This window comes from Sturnira hondurensis, unplaced genomic scaffold (assembly GCF_014824575.4).
Source record: "Sturnira hondurensis isolate 20B ecotype Veracruz unplaced genomic scaffold, ASM1482457v3 Scaffold0012488, whole genome shotgun sequence".
Lineage (NCBI taxonomy): Eukaryota > Metazoa > Chordata > Mammalia > Chiroptera > Phyllostomidae > Sturnira > Sturnira hondurensis.
Genome location: NW_028085119.1, coordinates 1,384,662 through 1,406,916, shown reverse-complemented (window position 1 = coordinate 1,406,916; position 22,255 = coordinate 1,384,662). Strand labels below are relative to the sequence as shown.

The 22,255-nt window shown below is 46.0% G+C and overlaps 1 protein-coding gene across 2 annotated transcripts in view; it reads left to right on the top strand.

Annotated features, from left to right (window-relative positions):
* The first annotated feature begins 971 nt into the window (after positions 1-971).
* The window catches only part of FAM171A1 (family with sequence similarity 171 member A1), a 129,217-nt gene continuing 107,933 nt past the window's right edge, over positions 972-22,255 (top strand). Inside the window, exon 1 of one of the 2 annotated variants that reach the window (XM_037060758.1) lies at positions 972-1,281. In XM_037060758.1, coding sequence (XP_036916653.1) covers positions 1,185-1,281 — 97 coding nt within the window. In that variant the 5' untranslated portion in view covers positions 972-1,184. The remainder of the gene's footprint in view (positions 1,282-22,255) is intronic. The other variant, XM_037060757.1, reaches the window with a different exon arrangement.

The window sequence follows — 22,255 nt, the reverse complement described above, 5'->3', positions numbered from 1 at the left end:
AGGCAGAGGGTGAATCTGGTGTGTGTTTCCTCAGAGCCTGGGCCCCTTGCAGAGGTTCTGGGGTCCCCACAGGGTTGGTTGGAGATGGGGTGGAGAGAGCCAAAGGTTTCCTGAGGGGTGTGGGGAGGAGGGCACCCACACGAGAGCGAGTTGAGAGAATGGGAGGTCGGAGTGGGGTGAGTATACCTCTGCCTAGAGGAAGCGTGCAGTTATTGGGGAGAGCTCCACGGTTGGGACCAGCCTGTCTGAACCTCAGCTCTGCCACTGTGTGCTAGAGAGACGTTCAGACCCTGTTTTCCCACCTGTAAGTGAGGATCACAGTACCTACCTCTTAGATCACATTTATAGTGACCACAAAACAAAAGTGGAGAAAAAGTACGTAGGGCCTCAATCCAGGTAAATTTTCCCACCCACTTTAACCTTCTAGAAATATCTAAGCGCAATTTACCCTGGAGGTGTTCACCTGTCAGTACTCAGGCACTGAGGGCCTAAGACAGTTTACACAGGTTTAGGACTCCGTTCCCACTGACCTTCAGGTTAGTCGTCAAATGTATCCTGAGAGCATAGGAGGATTAGGACAAGAATAGTTGCAGGATGGCATTACACTTAGGAAACTGAGGCAGGTCACACCCTGAGACCCTGGGTTAACCAGGTGTGAAGGCCTCAGATCTGAAAGGCAGGTGTCCCCCCCGCCCCCAAAGCAGCGGGGAACGGGGGCGGTGTGGGGGCTGCGGTCTGTACCTTTGCTAAAGGTCGCGCTCCCTGCTCTGGCGGCCACTTGCGGGCACACAAGGGTGCAGAGAGCAAGGGACAGCAGTGCGCAGTAGAAGCCCTGCCCGGGGGCACACTGTCCTCCCCCCGCGGCGCGGCGGCCGCCAGGTGGCACCAGGACCCAGGAACTGGGCGCTGCCCGCGGACAGGGAAGGGCGTGAAGGGGTTAACGGGTGGGCAGGGCCGCGGCGCCGGAGCTTCGGAGAACCCACCCGGGTGCGCGGAGGAGGGAGCGGCCGGGGGCTGCGGAGCCCGGCGCCGCGCCGGGCGGGGGGGCGGCCAATTGGACGGCGGGCCCGGCGCGCGCGGAGCCAGGCGACATGGAGGCAGGCGCGGCAGCCAGCCGCCCCTGACGCGCCGCTCCGTCCCGGTGGTCGGTGAGGCCGAACCGGCCCGGGCTCCGCGGCGCGGAGATGAGCAGGTCGGCGGCGCTCCTGCTCTGCCTGCTGGGCTGCCACGTCTGGAAGGCGGTGACCAAGACGCTGCGGGATCCGGGCGCGGGAGCCCAAGGTGGGTGCGCGGCGGGGCGAAAGGCGAGGCCGGCCGGCGGGCTTTTGTGTGGGCCACGGGCCTGCTGCAGAGGTAGCGGCGGGGAGGCTCTCGGGCCGCTTTGTGTCGCGGCCGCCGGAGCCCGGCCTGCGACCCCCGCGCTGCGCTCTGGAGGGGGCGGCACCGCCCCGGGACGCCGAGGGGCCCGGAGCAGATGCATCCGAGGGGCTGGGGACAGGTGGGGGTGCGGGTGGCACTAGCTTTGCTGCTTCGGGTGGCGCGTTCTAATGCATCCGAAGGTCCTTTTCTTTATGCCTTGACTCGGGAATGCGGCTTCATCTCCTTTGCCCCAGCCACAGGGGCAGCCCCCGGGTCATCGCTGCCCGCACTGGCCCCGAGGCTCTGATCCTAGAAGCCCGGGCGCTCAGGCTACGCTCCATTCTTTCATTTTTTTTGTAGTGGCGAGGGGGTGGCTACTACCCCTTGGATGCCCATTGTACCCCGGGACCCCGAGGTCCACGGCCGCTGCCAGTCACCGGCCTGCCGCAGTTCGGGAAAGTTTAGGGGGTCCTCTTCCCTATTCGACGTCTTCTCTAGGCCTTGAGGAATTTCCTCATCGCCGAAGGAATCACCCCCGAAAGGGGAGAAACAATTGGAGCTGGGAGGCCCTAATCACTTTAAAACAACAACAATCATTTCCAGGTCTGTGTGTCTCCAGCTCCTGCCTTTTGTCTAATCTTTAGCCTCTGCAGATCTGCTTTCCAGCCTTGGAAGTAATGTGGTCGCCTCTGAGGAGGGCCAGGCTCCTGTCTTTTGTTTTTAAAGCACGAGTTTATTTGGGGGAAACCTCAAATCCTCCTCTGCACGCTTTTGTGGGGACCGAATCCAGTGCTTCTCGGTTGCCTGCCTTTTCAAAAGGGTGAGTGAGGCCGCTGCAGAGGAGCGTCTGCCTGCGCGCAGGACACCACTGCCGGCTTCCCGAGGACCTCTCCCTGTCTGGTCTCCTGCAAAGGTCCCCCGTAGCCCTGGAGATCACCCGCCCCCCGGCCCCAGCCTCCTTGCTCGTGCCCTTTCCTTGCAGAAGGGTGTGTGTCCTGTGAAGTCAGTCAGCACGAAGAGCCTCCCTCCTGTGTCTTCTTGCTGAGACCCTGCCATAGCCCCATCCTCATGCTAACCCTCTTTTCCTCTTACAACAAATACAGGAGCAGGGAACCTGGATGTTCTTCTACTCCTGATGTTGTACCGGGGAGTAAGATTCTACCCACAGTCGACTGGGTTTAGTTTGTTACCTACACGTTGCATTAAAGGTTTTCATATCCATCCCTTGCTGTACGTTTGCCGGCATCTCTTTCTGGCATTGCCTTTGCTGTAGCTATGGTTATGATATGATCATACCGTACCATATTCATACCATATTACGAATTGTGTTTAAATGTAGTAACATGTTATGGAAGGGGGGGCCATTGACAAGGTACAAAGACCCATGTATTTCTTCATGTAGGAAATAGGAAATGAATGTTTAAGACATTAGGTCATTGGTGTTGAATTGTAGCCTCTTTCATTAATACCCTACTGCTCTTTGAATTAGCTATTTTCATGAGTGATATTTTGCATTTCAAGAAAGCCATTAATTCCAAAGAAGAGGTTGATTTTTTGTTTTCCACTTGAAGTGCAATGTATAGAAATATTAAGTTTGTGCACTTATAAAACAGGGAAGGCTTGGTTGGCCTCCACTGGCGGTGGTGGGGGCGTCATGAAAAAAACCCCTACTAGGTTTAGGTTGGAGACCACATTTTACAGAGTTTTTGCTACTAAGCATGAGACGAGGTAACTAGACTCTCAGAAGTGGGCTGTTCCGTGAAGTGCAAGAGGAATGACAACTGTGAGGGCGTTTATGCTGTAGCTAAGGGGGTCTGAGGGTATGGAGGGGTGGAGGGGGTAGTTTCCCACCCAGATTACTGACTGGGTGAGGGTGGCTTCTTAAAGAGGTGAGCCCAGGAGCGCTGACTGAAGTCAGGCCCTCACTACCCGGCCTCTGGATGTTGAGCTAGTGCCATTTTTATGGGAATAGTCAGTATCTCCTCTGACATCCTGAGGTCCCTTTCACCACTCTGAGTTCTTCAGACCATCTCGACACTTGTAACGTAGTTTTAAGATGCATGTTTTCTCTGCTCTCCTGGATCGAACACCATGAAGACAAATGCCACATCTGATTCGACTTTGCATTTTCCACAGCACTTTGTAGATTGTTCTGCACATACATGGTCAGTGCTGCATTGATGACGGGCTGAAGACAGCTAGTACATGTACTGTAGAGCGGTGATTTTCAACCTTTTTTATCTCATGGCACTCATAAACTAATTAGTAAAATTATGTGCATGCCCCCAAATACATCCTTTTGCTACTGTAACAAAAAATGTATAATTTTGATTCATTTGTATTGATGACTGTTGTTGTGTTGGCTGTTGTCATTTTTAAATTTGACAATCTAAGGGAAAAGAGGCCAGTGTCCCTGACTAAAGTGTCAGGGACTGCATGTTTTAGAAATTCTCACAGCGTACCTGTGATTTTTTAGTGCAACCTGTAGTCGTTGTTAGCACGCACTTTAAGGAGAAAACTTCAAAGTTTACCTTCTCCGAAACCCAATTTGTAGGAGTTTTACTTCTGTGTCTGAAACTTACTTGAATCATACTTCGCACATGAATTGTGCACACACAGACATTGTGTACCAACAGGACCTAGAAATTATGTGGGAAAAACTTAGAGACCCAGAACACACAGATCGTACACACTGTGTAGTATTGCAGCTAGATTCTTGGGACTAAATGACACCTTCCTTACTAAATGAATCTTTACAGCCTTATCCGAGGAAACTCACATCTTGCAAAACTTCTTGGCATAACTTTGCTATTTATATATTTAAGACAAGATTTAAGGTTTGGCATCAGATTCTCTCTTCTTGCTGTAGCTGCTTTGAATCAGTGAAGGGATTTCAAAGGCAGTGGGTGTCACAGTGAGGGTTTGCTCATCATGAATTTGAACTAGTTCTAGAATATGATTGCATATTTTATTAAGTGTTTCATCTAGGTTGCTCTAAAGTGTTTATAGTATTTTTTTTTCTTGGAAATGTTACAGAAACAGTTATTCCAAAGCATTGACTAATTTTGCTTTTCTCCATCTTTTACAAACCATGCGTGGAGCCTGGCTGGATGGGGGGTGCTGTCCTTGTGAACAGTCAGTTATGCAGATGTGCTCTGTAGGGGTGTATTTTCAGAGCCCAGCACGCTTCATGTGCCAGGAAAGGTCAGAGCTGGGTTAGGGACTTGGGGCTTGGACTTCTGTTGTATGATCTTGACTTTGCTGCTCATTATCTAATTTTGCAATGAGGTGTTAACTTTTTGTTCATCTCAGAGAAGCTACAATCTGTCATAACATTTGAGGGGAATGGCTGGCTGTCTCTCTTCTTTCTGAGAGCTCTGTTCTCGGTGAAACTCAAATTTCAGTTATTGGAACCCTGATCAGTTGAAAGTCCATGAAGCAACATAAAGATATGAGGAGGATCAGTCAACAAAGCCTGACTTATGCTGACATTATAATGAGAACATACCATCTAAATAAAACTCGCGGACGCACATCCTGGGAAGCTGCAGGGCTTCGTTGAAGCCAGGTGTGAAAGCTCTGTCTAGAAGCAACGGCAAAATCTAGGGAATTTCTGGCAAGGTCTTTGAAATGACTGTGAATTATTTTTGTATCCTATTGCTGCTTGTCCTATAATACAAGGGAGGCCTGGATTTTTAAACTGAAAGCCTGCAAATGAAAGTACTTTCTAAGTTTTAATCAACTCTTCGTTTTGAACAAAGTACTGATGATATCGTTGTAAATCTGTACATCTTTATTATTGTTGATAAATACTAATTTAGTAACATTAGGAAATATTACTTACTAAAAAGCACTTGGAAATAAGTTGGAGAGACAACAGAAAATACTGTATATTGAAGGAAAAATGGATAAAAATTTTTCAGAAAACTAGATAGGAGAATTTGTCCTGTGACAACAACTACCTTTTGTATTATCTTTTGTAAAGCATGTTTAATGCAAATTACAATGTAGTCCAATAATACTAATGTAGTTTGATCGAGTTATAGATTAATATTGTGAAAAAGGCCTTTGCCCTTGACATCACCAAATATGGTTTTAGAACTTTTAAAGACCCCAGTTCTAGCTAAATTATTCAGGTCTGACGAACATGGAACTGAATGTATTTTTTAAATTAAGCTTGGCACTCTAATAGACCAATTAACTGTATGAAATAATTGTTTTTTTAAAAGAAATTACACAGCATGACCCGATAGTGTGCCCTACATTAAGAAAGGTATAGATTTTGTAAATAAGCAAAATTTGAGGCAATTAAATACATTAGAAAGTGGTTTATAATAAATGTCCTTAAAAATAAACAGTTCTGCCCTGGCTGGTGTGGCTAGTGGATTGAGTGCCTGCCTGCAAAGCGAAGGGTCCCTGGTTCCATTCCCAGTCAGGGCACGTGCCTGGGTTGCCGGCCAGGTTCCCAGTTGGAGGCCTGCTAGGGGCAACCACACACTGATGTTTCTCTCCCTCTCTTCCTCCGTCCCTTCCCCTCTAAAAATAAATAAATAAGGTCTTTTAAAAAATAAACGAACAGTTTAATCAACACATTTAAGATGATTCCACCTTCTTCTGATCGAGCCCCTGCTTGAAATGATTTGCTAGCTCTTCTTCCTCATGGATTCCAGTCAGTCTACAAAAAGTTTTCTTTTTCTTTCATTTGCCCCTTACGGGATTTATTAATCCTTATAGATTCCATTGGTTAAATGCTTTTATGTGGATGATTCTACCTTTTCTAACCCTTCCTTGACCTTGTGCCTTAGCTCTATTTCTTCACGGTCGACAAGCTACCATTCCCCTTCACTTCGGTGCATCAGGTGTACCTCTAACTCCTCGTCTCCCAACATCCTTCTCCAACCCAGCGTACCTGAAGTTCTCCATCGATGAGACTTGAAATCTGGGTGTCCCCTTAGGTCCTTTCTACCTTATAATCGATGCAGTTGGTAATCTTACGGGTGCATTTATAAAGCATCTTTACACAGATGTCTTTAGATCAAGAGACATGTATTTATATAGTATCAGAAGGATCTTGAAGGTCAAGTTTGTACTCCTTGTTCTGCAGATGAGGAAGCCCAGGCTGAGAGAAGAAAGGTGGCCCATGATAACGGTGCTCTCTAACCACAGAGACCCTGTGGGAGGTGGAATAATGACCCTCCCCAAAGATACCTGTGCCCTAATCCCTGGAACTTTGATTAAATTAAGGATCTTGAGGTGGAATGATTATTCTGGATTATCCAAGTGGACCCACTGTAATCACAAGGATCCTTACAAGAGGGAGGCAGAGTCTCGAATGTGGCAACGGAAGCAGAGTAAGAGTCAGAGAGAGATTGAGGATGTTGCACAGCTGGCTGTGAAGGTAGAGGAAAGGCCATGGCCACGGAATGCAAGTGGCCCCCGTAAACTGGAAAAGGCAAGGAGAGGGGCCCTCCCCTGGAGCCTCCAGGAGGAGTGCTGCCTTGCCAACATCTTCACCTTTAGCCCGATTATACCGATTTGGGGGTTCTGACTTCTAGAACTGTAAAATAGTAAATCCATATTGTTTTAAGCCACTGAATTGTGGTAATTGGTTCTAGTAGCAATAGGAAACTGATACAGACCCTAATCCTCAAGAATTATGAAAAAAAGATGTACCCATGCAGCCAGGGTAATGCAGAATGTCAACTACTTCCTGGGACCAAACCCCTGGAGGTTAACAGTTGGAGAAATACATGAAGTTTTTGCATCTGTTTAACAAAATTCTGCCAAATGGGAGCTGTGTGGGGGGATTCTTGAGGATCACCTCGAAGACCCTGAGTATAACCACCAAAATAACCAATTTTTTTGCCGATGAGATCACTGGGGTGGGGTTTGTATTTGTAAGCAAGATGCACTAGTCGTCCGTGTTCCAGCCAGGGTTGGGATTATTCACACCACAAGGGAGAACATGTGGCTCCCAACCCCTGCTGAAAGCCCCTTGTAGAAATCTTGCTGGCTTTCAAGCTTTGCTCTGATTTTTGCTGAAGCGTACCTATTGGTAGTAAGTGAGATAAAAGAAAGTCGTGATTGAATGTCAGCATAAGCCCCCCATATCTTCATGTAATGAAATGGTAGGGTCCCCCCTCCACCTTGGAATGGCCTCCCAGGTGTTGTCTCAGAGGCTCAGCACAGCCCTTCTGATGTGCGTCTGCATCTCTCAGGCAATCGCTTGCCCACACCCCCACCACCTGCCAGCTCTGGGCCTGGTCTGCACAAATGATTGAAGACACCCTGGTGCAGGCAGAAGATGGAGCCGCCGTGTGGAGACGCCTGGATTATCCTTGACATTACTCCTGTTGGGGAATGCAGGAAGCATGAAACTGTTATCTTGTCGCGGGCCTGCGAACCACACGATCTTGGTTCGATTCCCAGTCAGGGCACATGCCTGGGTTGTGGGCCAGTTCCCAGCAGGGGACACACCAGAGGCAACCATACATTGATACTTCTCTCTCTCTTTCTCCTTCCTTTCCCCTCTAAAGACAAATAAATAAAATCTAGGAAAAAATTTTAAAAAACTGTTGTGAAGTTTCTATCTTACTGGGGGCAAACAAATCAAGTTCAGTGTGGTCCAGAGAAGGAAGGCATGTGACCTGTGGGCAGGTCTCACCCATGACAGCAGCTGAGGGGGTCACTGGCAATTTAGTGGGGGGTGCAAACCTCATGGGCTGGGGGAAGGACAAGGATAATGAGGTGTCCTGGCTCGAGTCTTCCCAAGGAAGTGAGCTCAAGACTGGAGAGAAGTTTGAACCTTCCTGATTTTAGGGCTTTAGTCAAGAAGTAAATAAATAATGGAGAAAGGGAGGGAATAGGTTGAAGACCTAACCACTTGTTAAGGTATCGTACCTACCTTCCCAGCATATCTCATACACATGCATTATTCAGTTCTCTTCATTTTCTCTACCATGCATACCTTAGCCCTCGGGGGGTACCCACTGAAGGCAGCATGTCTTTCTGTTTTAGTCTGCTCTTTCAGCCCAGTGTCCCTTCCATGACATCCCTCTCAAACACCACTTTAGTCCTGTTTCTTTCCTGCGGAAAAGTGTTTAGTTTCCATGTTGCCCCCAGTATGTCTCAATCACCAAGTCCGGCCTTTACAGTCTTCCCTCCTGCCTTTCCTCCCCTGCCTGTGCCAGCTTTACCTGCTGTCCCTCCCCAGTTTAAACCGCCTTCTCCAGCTGGAACACACCGCTCACCGTCCCCTGGGTGACTGTGGTGCACCCTCACTTCCCTTCGCCTACGGCTTAGAAGTCTTTAGAAGTCTTTACCCCATGATGTTTTATCATCCAATTGGGAAAGAAGTGAAAAAAATAAATTCACAAAGAAGGACAAAACTAAGATACTTTTGTGTAATTAGGTGTGCGTTTCTTGAGCGAGAAGAAACCCACTAGCACCCCTTGGATGACTGAAGTCTAGCTATTGGTTGCCTGTGGTGTTTATTTCTAATTTATTTGTAGTTGGACAGAGGAAGTTTTATTTTCTAGAGCATAAGTATTCAGCACATCGCTGAGTGCTCTTCAGAGCTGTAAGAGAACTCCTTTCAGTGGTCAGTTATTTAAGCAGAGACCACACGGACTGGAAAATATTGGTTCTGCGACGCTTCCCATTGACAGTGGGTGCTGTGAATAAAATAATTAAAGATGCAATGGTGTGAAGCTCATAGTACTGAAACTGCAAGGGGGGGTAAAATGATCAAATACGGATTTAGTATGTTCAAGCATTTCAAATTCTCTATTTTATATAAAACATATAAACACATACTCAAGTATTTTCCTAGCAAATGGCATAGGAAAAGCTGGTTTGGGAAAAGATACCTTGGAAGTTAGTATTGATTTTATACGACATTGGTTTGTTTTGTTATTTTGCTTGTTTTGCGCTGTGCCCCACAGGGAAAGAGATGAGAGGAAAAACAACTATTACCAAGTCAGATGAACATTTTATTTGGTTGAACTTACTTTCTGAACTCAGAATTTGAGTAGAAAAGTTACTGAATTCATATAGAGGGAAAGATTTTTAATGCAATTCTGAGAGAGCTGAGCTGAAGACACTGAGCACTGATTAAAGCTATTCTCAGCAATACGGTGAGTCAGATCAGTAAGACTTCTGATTTCAAAACAGTAATTAGTGGCAGGGTCCAGTGGATGAGGTTTATCCTCTGTCTCTTTATACTGGTTCGATTAGACTGCGGTTGTAATGTGGTCCCTTTGTTGCACAGTTGAGCTTGTATCTCTTGAAGAGAAGGTCAACAAGAAGCATTTTCTAATGAAAGTTTACCTTAACCTAAATAATTAAAGCACATGTAACTTGGTCTTAATATTTTATTATTAACATTTTATTTGTTTATTCTTAATTTGATTATTCCTCATTTATGACTTATAGCTTATTAATATTTTATTAATGATGTGGATGAGTACATTTCTGGGAAATTGATTGTACTTTCTTTTTTAAAGTATATTTTATTGATTATGCTATTACAGTTGTCCCAATTTTTCTCCCTTTTCCCCCCTTTGCCCGGTACCATCATACACTCCAGCAATCCACCCCTTAGTTCATGTCCATGGGTCATGCATATAAGTTCTTGGGCTTCTCCATTTCCTATATTCTGCTTAACCTCCCCCTGTCTATTTTGTACCTACCAATTTGCACTCCTTAATCCCTGTACCTTTTCCCCCATTCTTCCCCCCGCCACTGATAACCCTCCAGATCATCTCCACATCTATGAATCTGTTTCTGTTCTGCTTCTTTGCTTACTTTGATTTTTAGATTCAGTTGTTGATAATTGTGAGTTTGTTGTCATTTTACTGTTCATAGTTTTTATCTTCTTATTTTTCTTAGATAAGTCCCTTTAACATTTCATATGATAAGGGCTTGGTGATGATGAACTCCTTTAGCTTTACCTTATCTGGGGAGCACTTTATCTGTCTGTCAGTTCTAAATGATAGCTTTACTGGGTAGAGTCATCTTGGATGTAGGTCTTGCTTTTCATCACCTTGAATATTTCTTGCCAGTCCCTTCTTGCCTACAGATTTTCTTTTGAGACATCAGCTGATAGTCTTATGGGGACTTTTTGTAGGTAACTCTGCTCTTCTCTTGCTGCTTTTAAGATTCTTTATCTTTAACCTTTGGCATTTTAATTATGATGTGTCTTGATGTGGTCCTCTTTGTGTCCATCTTGTTTGGGACTCTTTGTGCTTCCTGGACTTGTACATCTATTTCCTTCACCAAATTAGGGAAGGTTTCTTTCATTAGTTTTTCAAATAAGTTTTAAACTCCTTGCTCTTCCTCTTCTTCTGGCACCCCTGTGATTCGGATGCTGGCACATTTGGAGATGTCCTAGAGTCTTCTTATTCTCTCCTCATTTTTTTTGAATTCTTGTTTCTTCATTCTGTTCTGGCTGTTTATTGCTTCCTTATGTTCCAATTCGTTGATTTGGACTCTGGCTTCCTTCCCTTCACTGTTAGTTCCCTATGGGTTTTTCTTTATATGTTAATGTAGCCTTCATTTCTTCCCTTATGCTTTCACCATACTCAGTGAGTTCTCTGAGCATCCTTAGTACCAGTGTTTTAAACTATGCATCTGATAGGTTGGCTACCTCCATTCGCTTAGTTCTTTTACTGGGGTTTTATTCTGTTCTTTCATTTGGGCCATATTTCTTTGTCTCCTCAATTTGGCAGCCTCCTTGTGTTTGTTTCTGTGTATTAGGCAGAGCTTCTTTGACTCCCTGTCTTGGCACACCTGTTATGTTGTAGGGGGCCCCACTTCAGGTGATTGCTAGGGTGGGGCAACCCACTTCAGTGCTTTGTGTCTCAGTGTTGGGGGAGGGGGCAGAGAGGGGACAGTGCCACTACCTGACTGCTGGAGGCTTGTTCACCACTCACCCTGCTTCTGGTCACATGCAGCTGGCACCCCTCTAGCTGTTGCCCTGGTGGCAGTTCCTCGAGTGGGGGGGTTTATGTACATTCTAGGACCCTGTGGGCCCTTTATACTGTCTCTCCTGAGGGACCTGCAGTTTCTTCTGCCCTCCCCCCAAGCCCCACTGTTTTTTACAGCCAGGAGTTATATGAGGCTTTATTTTCCTGGCATTGGAATCATGGGCTCTGTTGTTTGGCCCGAGGCTCACTCCCCAGGTATCCCTAAAGTGGGACCACCTGATCTGCCAGCCACCACCACTGCTGCCTGGTCGCTGCTGCCTTGCTGCCCCTCCTACCCATCTGGATGAATACCTCCATCTTGATCGGAAGTCTGATTATACTTTCTTAGTGAAATAAATGTGAAAAGGGGTGTTTTAGTCCATTCAGGCTGCTAAAACAGAATACGACAGATTGGGTGGCTTATACTCAATAGAAATTTATTTCTCAGGGTTTTGGAGGCTGGGAAGTCCAAGATGAAGGCACTGGCAGATTTGGTGTCTGTCAGGGTGGTTAAGAGACAGCCATGTTCTTGCTGGGTCCTCACATAGCAGAAGAAACTCCCAGTGGTGTCTTCTTATGAGGTCACTAATCCCATTCACGTGGTCCTCACCCTCATGACATAGTGACCTCTCAAAGCACCACCTTCAAATATAATATCATTAATGATTAGGTTTCAACATACACCATAAATTTAGGGGGATAGAAACATTCAATCTGTTGCAAAAGTTTGGTTAAAAAACTGCTGTCAATAAGTATGGGTTAAAGTTAACAAAACTGAAGAATAGACAGGAAGAAACTTTTTTTTTTTAAAGAAGATCTTTTAGGTGACTATAAGATTAGTTAAGTAAAAAGTGAGCAGAAAGTGTGACTTGGTTACCAGAATTGCCAGGGTGACCTTGGGCTGCCCTGACCAATGCCTGGTTTTTAGAAAACAGATTAGGACATAATCTTGTTTTGTCATGTGCTGGTGGGACTGTACCTGAAGGACTCTATATTTGGTCCTGGATGCCAGATTTAAAATTGATTGACCCTCCACCGTTCATTCAGAGGAGAGCTTGAAATCAGGTCACTTGGTTTTGTATGCCAGCGTTATCCAGGTCACGTGACCACCCATCCATAACATTTGTAAATGCTGGGCTGGGCCTTCTGGGCTGGGCCTGCTGGTCCCTGTGGTCACACTGCCCTCCCACACAAGCTTCTCCCCATTGGTTCTCACAGGCTCAGCCCCTGAAGAACTGAACTGAAGTTCATCAGGAGCCGGACCTCCAGGTAATGTTGCTGTTTTTGGTTCAAAAACATGACAGGTAAATAGGTAGCTTCAAAGTCTAATTTATGAGAGATCATCCCAGAGAAGGTGTGGTCTAGATCAAAAAGATACAAGGAGAGCATTTAGGGAACCACAGATATTTCAGGACTTTTACATTCATTCTCTGTTGCTGCCTTCACAGATTATCTGAAATACAGCAGCTTGAAGCAGCACCCATGGGCACCCCCCGGTTGCCATTGGCGGGAAGTTTGAGCACAGCTTGGCTCAGGCCGTCTCTGCTTACGGTCTTGCAAGGCCAAAATCAAAGCAGCAGCCGGGCCATGCTCCATTTTGAAGGCTTTGGGAAAAATTTGCTTCCACACTCATTCAAATTGTCAGATTTCAGTTCTTTGCAGGGAGAGGGCCGAGGTCCCTGTTTCTTTGCTGGCTGTCAGTGGGAGCCTCTTGTCACTCCTTAAGGCCATGTGTATTCTTTGTCACGTCGCCCCTTCCTTTGCCAAGACAGCAGCATCACATCCAGTCCTCACATCCCACATACCTCTGCTGCCTGTGTCTCTGACCACAACCAGGGAAAGGTCACTGCGTTGAGGGCTCCTGTGATTAGACTGGGCCTTCCAAAGGACCCAGGAAAGTCTCCCTAACTTATGGTCTGTAACCTTAGGTGACCTCTGCAGTTCCCTTTACTATTTCACAGAACGTGTCTTCCCAGGTTCCAGGGGTGAGGGCGCAGACATCTGTAGGGCGCTCATTCTTCAAGAACGGGGAGGGTGGGTCGGTCGGGCTCCAGTGGGTAGGGGGTGGGCACGGCTGATCTCCCTGCCAAAGGGGAGGCTGAGGCGAGCAGAGAGGAGGAGGACAGGAGGACTGCACAAGGTGTGTGTGTGTGTGGGGAGGGGGGGGTCCTTTCACTGGGTCTTTCCGGTGCTTATTGTATCGGGTGTATCAGATATAAGCATGTATCGGGTGCTTATTGCGTGCCTGGCATGATGCCATGTACCTGAATGGGTTATTTTACTTAATCCTCATGTCAATCCCGTGAGGAGCAAATATCAGAAGAGGAATTGGAGGCACAAGGAAGTTACAGCACTTTCCCAAAGCAAGTGGCAGAGTCCCCCATGTGACACCAAGCAGTCTGGACTTCACCCCCAGACCAGGCAGCTTTTTGTATTGGGGGATTAAATGGTAATCTTACACAATTTTAATCGTCAGCATTTTTACCAATATAAAAAGGGGGCTCTTAATGGGCCTAGTCGCTTTTATGCAGAAAGACAAAAGTATCCCCTTGTGAGTGTGGGGGGTGGAGGGGCCCTGTTTGCCTCCACCGTGGAAAACCACCTTGAACAGTATTTGCAGAGCAGCTCAGCTCTGTGCTTGGTGCTGTGTGAGATCAGATGCAGAGAAGTGAAACATTCCTGCAAGTAACTCTGATGAGCTAGTTCTTTGGGGGAGGTCCAGTCCAGCAGGGTGGGATTTAGGGTTACACCCAGCTGGGAGTGGGGGAATCTTCTGGCTTGTGTTTCAAGTCCATTAGCATTTGCCAAACTGTTTACATAACAAGAGAAACTTGTTAGAACCCATCAGTGGAGATCTGGGGCTAGGGAAGGATGTGGTTATTTGTAAAACAATCCTTTCAGGTATGTCTGGATTTGTAAAGCATAATGAGATGCCCTTGTTCTGCTTTGGCATCAAGTGAGGGCTGTATTGACTGTGAAGTAGGTGTGAAATACACTTGTGTTTACTTGGTATTCGAACTTACTGTCAAAACTTTATAATCTTTTTCACTAAAAAAGGAAAAAGCCACTTAGTTCCTCTTATGCAATGATCCCAAAACTAAATGTTTAAATGTCATTATAGGACTATAACAGATTATTTTTAACTTATTTTGTGAAAATGTTTGGCCATACAAAAAAAATGGAAAAAATTTTACATGAGTACTGTACTCACCACTTACATTATACAAATAATATTTTACTTGCTTCATTATTTATCTATAATTTGTTCATTATTTTATCTATCTATTAATTGCCTTTGTTTTTTATGCATTTTAAAAGTATGTCTAAGACATCAGTGGTCTTTCCTCCAAGTAGTACAGCATGCATGTCATTAACTAGTGTTGAAGCTATTATGGTTTTTTTCTCATAGGAAAATTTACATATAAGGAAATATGCAAATCTTGACATATACATACATCTGTGCAACCCCCAATCCCATCATGATACAGAATATTATTACCATCCTTCCGGAAAGTTCTCTTATGCCCCTTGTCAGCAAATCTCTGCCTTATTCCTATAGGAGAAACCACTGTTCTGTCTGGTTTTTTCTAGCATAAATTGCTTTTCTTTTTTTTTGCCTGCTCTAGAACTTCATATAAGTGGAAACATACAGTCTAACTCTTGCTTCTCTTAATCACCATTTTCGAGAACCATCCATTTGTTGCTTTTATCAGTAGATTGTTTCTTCTTATTGATGACTAATATTCTTCTGTATGACTATTCTACAGTTTATTCATCCTCCTATTGATAGACAAGTTTTTCTGGTTTTTGGCTATTGCAAATATACTGCTATGAACATTTTATATGGTTGTTCTGTGGACCTGTGTTGTCATTGCTCCTGGGAAAATGCCGAGGAGAGGAATTTCTGGGTTACAGGGTAGGTGAATGTTTACTTTCATAAGAAATTGTTAGGCTTTTTCCCAAATTGGTTGTATCTTTTTTCACACACACAAAAAAAAGTGTGAAAAGTTTTATTCCACATTCTCACCGACATTTTGGTGGTGTTAATTTTTTTAAGATTTTTTAAAATTTATTTATCTTTAGACGGGAAGGGAAGGAGAGAAGGAGAGAAATATCAATGTATGGTTGCCTCTGGTGTGCCCCCTGCTGGGAACTGGCCTGCAACCCAGGCATGTGTCCTGACTGGAAGTCGAACTGCGATACTCTGGTTCTCAGGCCCGTGCTTAATCCACTGAGCTACATCAGTCAGAGCCTGGTGGTGTTAATTTTTTAACTTTAGCCACTTTGGTGGGCAGATTTATAGACAAATAGGTAGACAGACAATAGAGTACATACATTTTATTTTCCACCTATGAATGGCTTTGGTGTTTGAAGAGTATTTAGCACTTTTAGAACAAAACTGAGGTTTTATTATTATGTTTATATTTTTTAACAGTGTTTTAATGTAGACCTTTAAAAAATATTTTCTTAAAGTCAATCACATGGCCAGATTTTCTCCTCAGTGAATATCCGGTCTGACCAGGTAGAGCCACGTCATCACGGACCTGTGAGATGGGCCATGTGGTTCGTCGTGTGCACATGTGTGTGTCTAGGTGCGGAAGGAATGGGACAGAAAGGGAAAATAAAAGTAATCCTTTCAGAGGCTAGTATTTGCACCCTGCTGATGCACCGCTAGAGGTTATTACAGGACTGCTTCCACGCCTGATCTCCTTAAAGAAAACCAAAACCTATATGCCAGTTGGGAGGTGCGAGAGTCACACACTCGAACAGGTGCCAGAATCTCTTGACTAAGAGATTAATAATTAAGCAGCTTTTGCAAGTTATTTGGGACAGTTCATTGACCCTTGTGCATCATTACTGTATTGAGTTAGTTCCTCAAAGTATTCTAACAGCCTTTCTAAAAAGTTAGGATAGCCCTGGTGAGGCTCAGTGCACTGGGTGCTGGCCTGAGAACTGAAAGGTGGATCGGTCAGGGCACGTGCCTGGGTTGCCTGGGTTGCAGGCAGGTCCTTAGTTGGGGGCGTGTGAGAGGCAACCAGTCAATGGTTCTGTCCCTCTTTTTCTCTCTCTCTTCCCCTCTTTCTAAAAATAAAGAAATAAAATCATTTGTAAAAAAGTTACAGAAAGTCAGGATAACGTTCTAAACATATTCAACAAAATTCAAATCTGCGTTGAGTTCTTTGAGATTTACAAAGCTCCCCCAAAGACTGGGTATACATACCATTTGGAAATTTAGACAAGGTATGCGATTGTTCTCTTACTTCCTCTGCATGAGCCACCAACCTACTGGCTGGTTGATGCCGATTTTAGTGATAGGAGTTTTATTCAGCAGCAGGCATGATCTGTTGTCGAACAAAAGTTGAGGGTGCCAGAGCGTTTCTGACCTGTCAGAGGTGCTGCTTCAGCTGGAGTCTCTGCGAGGTGCTGGTGGGGAAAGAGCGGACTGATCAGACACAGGGTTTCCCCGCGGCCTCCTTCTCAGACTTGCAGGGAGGCAGTTGCCGGGCTCATTGTCTCTGAAGGCCACTGCCCACTAATCCTCCTTCGGAGCCCCAGCCCCAGTTTGGAGTGTGGGAGGGACCGAGAGCACACCTGTGGCAGGGGCGTGTCCTTGCTGCTGTGTGGCGATCACAGGTGGCCTTGTGGGTGAGGTGGGCTCGCACTGTTGGGGAGGCTCTGTTCTTCTCAGTCCACTCCATTTCTGCTCAGAGGCAGTGCCCATGCTGGCCCACAAGTCACTTCAGTGGGGCAGGGCTGCCTGGTGCTACTAACTCCTTAGTTCTGACTTTCCGGTGACTGTGTTAAAAATAAATACACGACTTGTTGAATGGCCGTGCCCATGCGTGTGTCTTTTTCCTGGAACTGAGCCGTTTCAGAGATGGGGATGAGGTGGGCGCTCAAGTCAAGTCCTCTCTTCCCAGTTGTTTCTTCCCTCACGTGGCCTTTTCTAACGTCCATTCTATTGCAGAGCAGCCTGCTCTTTAGAAACTGTTCAGGCAAAGAACAGTGACACCTGTGTGCAGTCCCCCTGCCAGACCGCTGTCCCATTAGTGAGGTGCTTCTCCCAGAGCCCTCCACCTAGCGGCTTCGGACTTCTAAGCAGATAGAATTAGTGGCATAAACAACCCTTCTATTATTGATGTTAAAACAGGTTGTAAAAGGAGAGGATTGGGGAGAACATAGAACAGTTTATTGTTCGATGCTCATGAGATACAATTGTTCAGTCTGATGGCTGAAGGTGGAAGGTCAGAGTCCTCCATGTATTTCGTGTTCGATGCGACAGAAAGCCGTCCTCCGGGAGCTGCGGGTCCGTCACTCTTAGTGTGTTCCCATTTTTTGATATTAGGAAAATCTGTCCTTACTCCAAGCTAGGAAAACAGAATAGCATTGCGTAAGTGCAAGTGTGTCATTCCAAATATTGTAATACAGAAGGGCAGTGTCTGCTTAATGATGGCATAGGAGAAATGACTTGGCGTTCATTGTCGCTTGATTATGTGAAAGATTCCCATCTAAGCAGAAGTTGGAGGTGGTTGGTTTCTAGATGCTTCTTCCTTCGAGACAAGATTTTCCACTCGTTTCCCACTGATCAGTCTCTCTCTTTCTTTCCTACCAACCATCTGCTGCCCCCCGATCTGGAAAGCATCGGGGAAAGGGAAAGCATATGGGAAAGGGATAGAAAAGTTAACGCATTCGACCGGTGAGGGCGGAGGATGCAGTGTCTGCAGTCTGGTCAAGTTTACAGCCATCTGGTAGAACACCGGGAGCCCTTTCCAGAAGTGTCCTTGCTCTCCAGACTGTGCGTGCAGACCCTCCCCTCCCCCCAGGGATTGTCCAAGTGCTCCCGGTACAGCTCCTCCCTGAACGACCTCCCTGGACCCAGGCGCATACTCTGTGCACCGTTGGGTGGACGCGTGTTTCCCTGCACTGTAAACGTAAAGACTGCCTAGTGAAATTGAGCTCAGAAAGTGATCCTTTAGCTCCCTCCCTCACCTCTTGGTGGAAGAAACTGTCGAACTGGCTTTTAACACATGCTTTGTATTTGCTTCAGAACTGATTCTTGTGCTGTAACTTAGGTGTTTGGCTGGACTAACATTGGTGAAAGGCTCCTATTGCATGTTTTCCCTGCTGCTGTTTGAAACAGTTTCTTTTTTTACCATCTTGAGTCTCATTTCCCCTCTTCAAATTTAAAAATAAAATCATTGTCTGTAATGATGTTTCTTTCAGTGTCTTGATGGAAATATATTAGATGCTGCATTGAATAGTAAATTTATGCGTGTAAATCAGTACATGTTAAAATATCACATAACTGCTAAGAAAACATGAGAAAGGGGTTATTATCCTTCAGACCAAGGGTATTGTTTATGTGCACTTGTTAGGTAACATTGTGTTAATTAGGCAGGGCTATTCCGTACTCGTATCTTCCTATTTCTAAAATTACCATCCTTAAGATGTTTACAGGGGAGAGTGGACTGGCACGGTGTGAAGTGAGGCAGTTTCTGACCTTAGCTTCCCGCTAGCTGCTTTATGGCTGATGGGCCATTCTTTGTCCACCCACCCATCCGTCCATCTGCCCGTCTACCCACATACCCATCCATCCAACAAAGAGTCTGCTTTCCTCACCTTTCACCCCGAAATGTTGATTTCATTATCTTAACTTTGTATGATTCATTATAGATTTTCAAATGCTTTCAGATCCATTATCTGTTTTGCTCCTCATAATCCCGAGAGGTTTTCTGAAGGAACTCCTTTTTATACGTGAAAAAATTGTGGCTTGAAATCACGTGCTGGCCCAGCATGGCAGCGGTACCCGCCCCCCATCCTCTTCCTCTCTCCTCGAAGCACGTCCCCTTCGGCCGTGCCCAACAGTCTCACTCTCTGCCTCCGTGGAGGTTTCTGCGCAGGGCCTCCAGGCAGAGCTGCCCTGCTCCCGAGCAGCAGTCCACCAAGCATAGCTCACGTGCTTATCACTCACTTCTTCTGGTTCCAAGTTACGACATTCCAGAGATGATTAAAACCCAGCCCCTGCTTTTCAGGAACTCAAGTTCCTATGGAGAAACACAGATACACCAAGAGTGCTGTCACACAAAGTGTGCTGGGGCACAGAGCAGGGAAAGGCTAACTGGGCCGTGAGGGAGGCTTCACCGGGGAGTGGCTTTTGAGCCAGGGTTGGAAGGCTAAGGGTCCCGTGGACATGGGAAGGACGGCACTCTCTGGACCACGCCACCATCCTTGGGAGTTGTAGCTATTGGGGGAACAAGAGAATAATAGCAGCCCCCACAGCTGAGCCTCCTGAGTTTCTCTGGGAAGCATGTGAAAAAGAGCTCTTTTTGTGGGGTTGGGTGCGAAGTGACCCGTGGGGTTGCTGAGCTAATAAACTCACGTCTCAGACCATCCAGGCATAATGAGTAGTGGGTGTTATTCTAAGTCTGTGAACCGGCGGCCAGGTCTGATCTGTTTTCCCTCCCAAATTACTGTAAATCCGATTTTCCCCCCGGGTATTCTGCTTGGTTGGTTAATCTTCAACCAGATGTCCCAACATCAAAGGGCCTGGCTTTTCCAGCACAACCTTCCTCCACCCAGCCTCCTCCACTTAATCTCATGTCATTTATTTAGACACAATTAGTCGTCTTTGTGACTGATCTCCTTTTCTTTCTTTCCTCATTCTTGGGCCTGCTTTTTCCGTTCGGTCAGTGGGAAGTGTCCACCTCATAGCAACTGAAAGGGCACAGAAAGTTCACCTCTGTAAAGTCCATTTCAGCAGGAGAAGAAAGAGACTTTGAAAACTGCTGGAAACAACCACTGTACCCAGTCTTAGCATGTGATATGTGTAGTTGAGTGTGCAGCACTGCAGGTCCTACCAGTATCTTCAAGGTAAGGACACTGGTGCTCATTACTGTGGTAATTGGGAACGGCCCTTCCGGTGATCTTCATGGAGGCCGTGGTGGAGACATCTCAGGTGGAGGGGAAGCTTCTCAGCCGTCAGGAATGGATGGAAGGAAGGCCCTTTAGACATCTGGCCTTTGTAGGAATTGAACCGGAAGGGGCAGAGTGTGGTAGCATGAACCTGGGTTTACATGCTCTTCATTTATTCACTCACTCATGGGTAGTTTCGACCCCCTCCTACTCTGTCAGACCATAGAAAATTGATCCAGAAGCTCCACTTGTCAGGGCTCACAGTGCCGTGGGCGCAGTCACCTGTTCCAGCCGGAGGCAGGAGCTGAGGCTGTTGCGGAATGTGATCCCAGGCCCGTCCTGCGCTTTCTGTGGCTCCGGCCGTGGCCCCTTCTGTGTGGTTGTGTGTGGTAGATAATGCTTTAAGTGACTTTTTAGCTTGCTGTGAGACACTGGTGAACAGTTGTCACAAAAAAAAAAGAAGAAAAAATACAATCATATCGCAAATTGAACTTGAAAACTATTTCCCATTTCCCCATTCTCCTCATGTGCATCATTGAAAGTTGGAAGCGTGAAGCCAAACTACTTTGAAAAATTAAGACTTATGGGCAAAGGAGAGGAAATAGCTCTGTTACTCTAAAGAAAAGGTAAATAAAACCAAAAAGTATGATAAAATGTAATGGAGTATAATGAAAGTAGTGCTTGATAACTTGCCTGGTCTTCCTGTTTTACCTCGGGGGGTGGGGTGTGGGGCCACCCCACAGAAAGCCGCTGGTCTGGCTCTTCCGACCATGGCTTCCTACACTGCAGCACGCATTCACACCACTTGCAGATCCTGGTTCTGTGGTTCCAGTGTGGGCCCTGGGACGCTGCAGCTCTCACTGTTTTGCTGGCCGGTGGGCCGTACTGTTTCAGGCAAGGCTCCCCTCTGCAAGGCGGAGGCAGAGGGCGACGGCCCCGGAAAGCTGTCCATTAAATCTGGCTGCTGGCATCCACCTGGGCTGTGCTGCCACCACGCCTGCCCGCTCCTTTCTCCTGAGATCTTTAATGTCTCAGCTTAAGAAAGCTACCTTGAGAATTTATTCTCACCTTAGTCAAAGCCTCGCTTCAAATTCAAGGAGTTCATCATCACCAAACCCTTATTATATGGAATGTTAAAGGGACTTATCTAAGAAAAAGAAGATAAAAAATATGAACAGTGAAAGGACAGCAAACTCACAGTTATTAACAACCATACCTAAACCAAGAGGACGGCTAGATCAGGAGTGGAACCGTAGAAATGGAGACTACATGGAGGGTTAGCAACGGGAGTGGGAGGAGGAGAAGGGGGGAGAAGGTACAGAGAATAAGTAGCATAGACGGTAGATCGAAAATAGATAGGGGGGAGGGCAAGAACAGTATGGGAAATACAGAATCTAAAGAACTTGTGACACATGGACATGAACGAAAGGGGAGAATGGTGGGGGAGGGGTGTGCAGGGTGGAGGGGAATGAAGGGGGAAATAGTAATGGCATAATCATACGTACTGTGTGGAAGGGATACCAGGCATCTTGTTCTAGGTAAATGTTCACTTGGTTACACATTCGTAGGATTAGGGTATTTATTCACACAATAAAAACTCTGCAGAACCCTCTGTGATCCTCACTGTGGACTTTTGGCTCAGTTATCTTTAATCTGCCCGTGGGCCACCCCCAATCATACTGCATGCATTTCCGGCCCCCAAAAACTATTTCAGGGAGCAACAGAAGTACTGCTATTGTCCTGGTTCCAGTTTTCAGTTGATATTGAACCATCTTTTTATACTGTTTTTTTTAAATGTAGTGTGACTGTTATAAGCCATGAAGCCTGCACAGTTTTCATCAGGTTTCTTTCAGTGTTTTTAGTGCAGTGCAAATGCCCCCTTGAGTAAGTCATTTGTTGTCTGCGATTCGGGGCTTGTTTAAAGAAATAATAATGACTTGTTACTTGGAGATGTAGAGGTCCTGATTTTTTTCCATATGTTTTTCAAGGAGAAATGAATTGCCTTATTCAAAAGATGT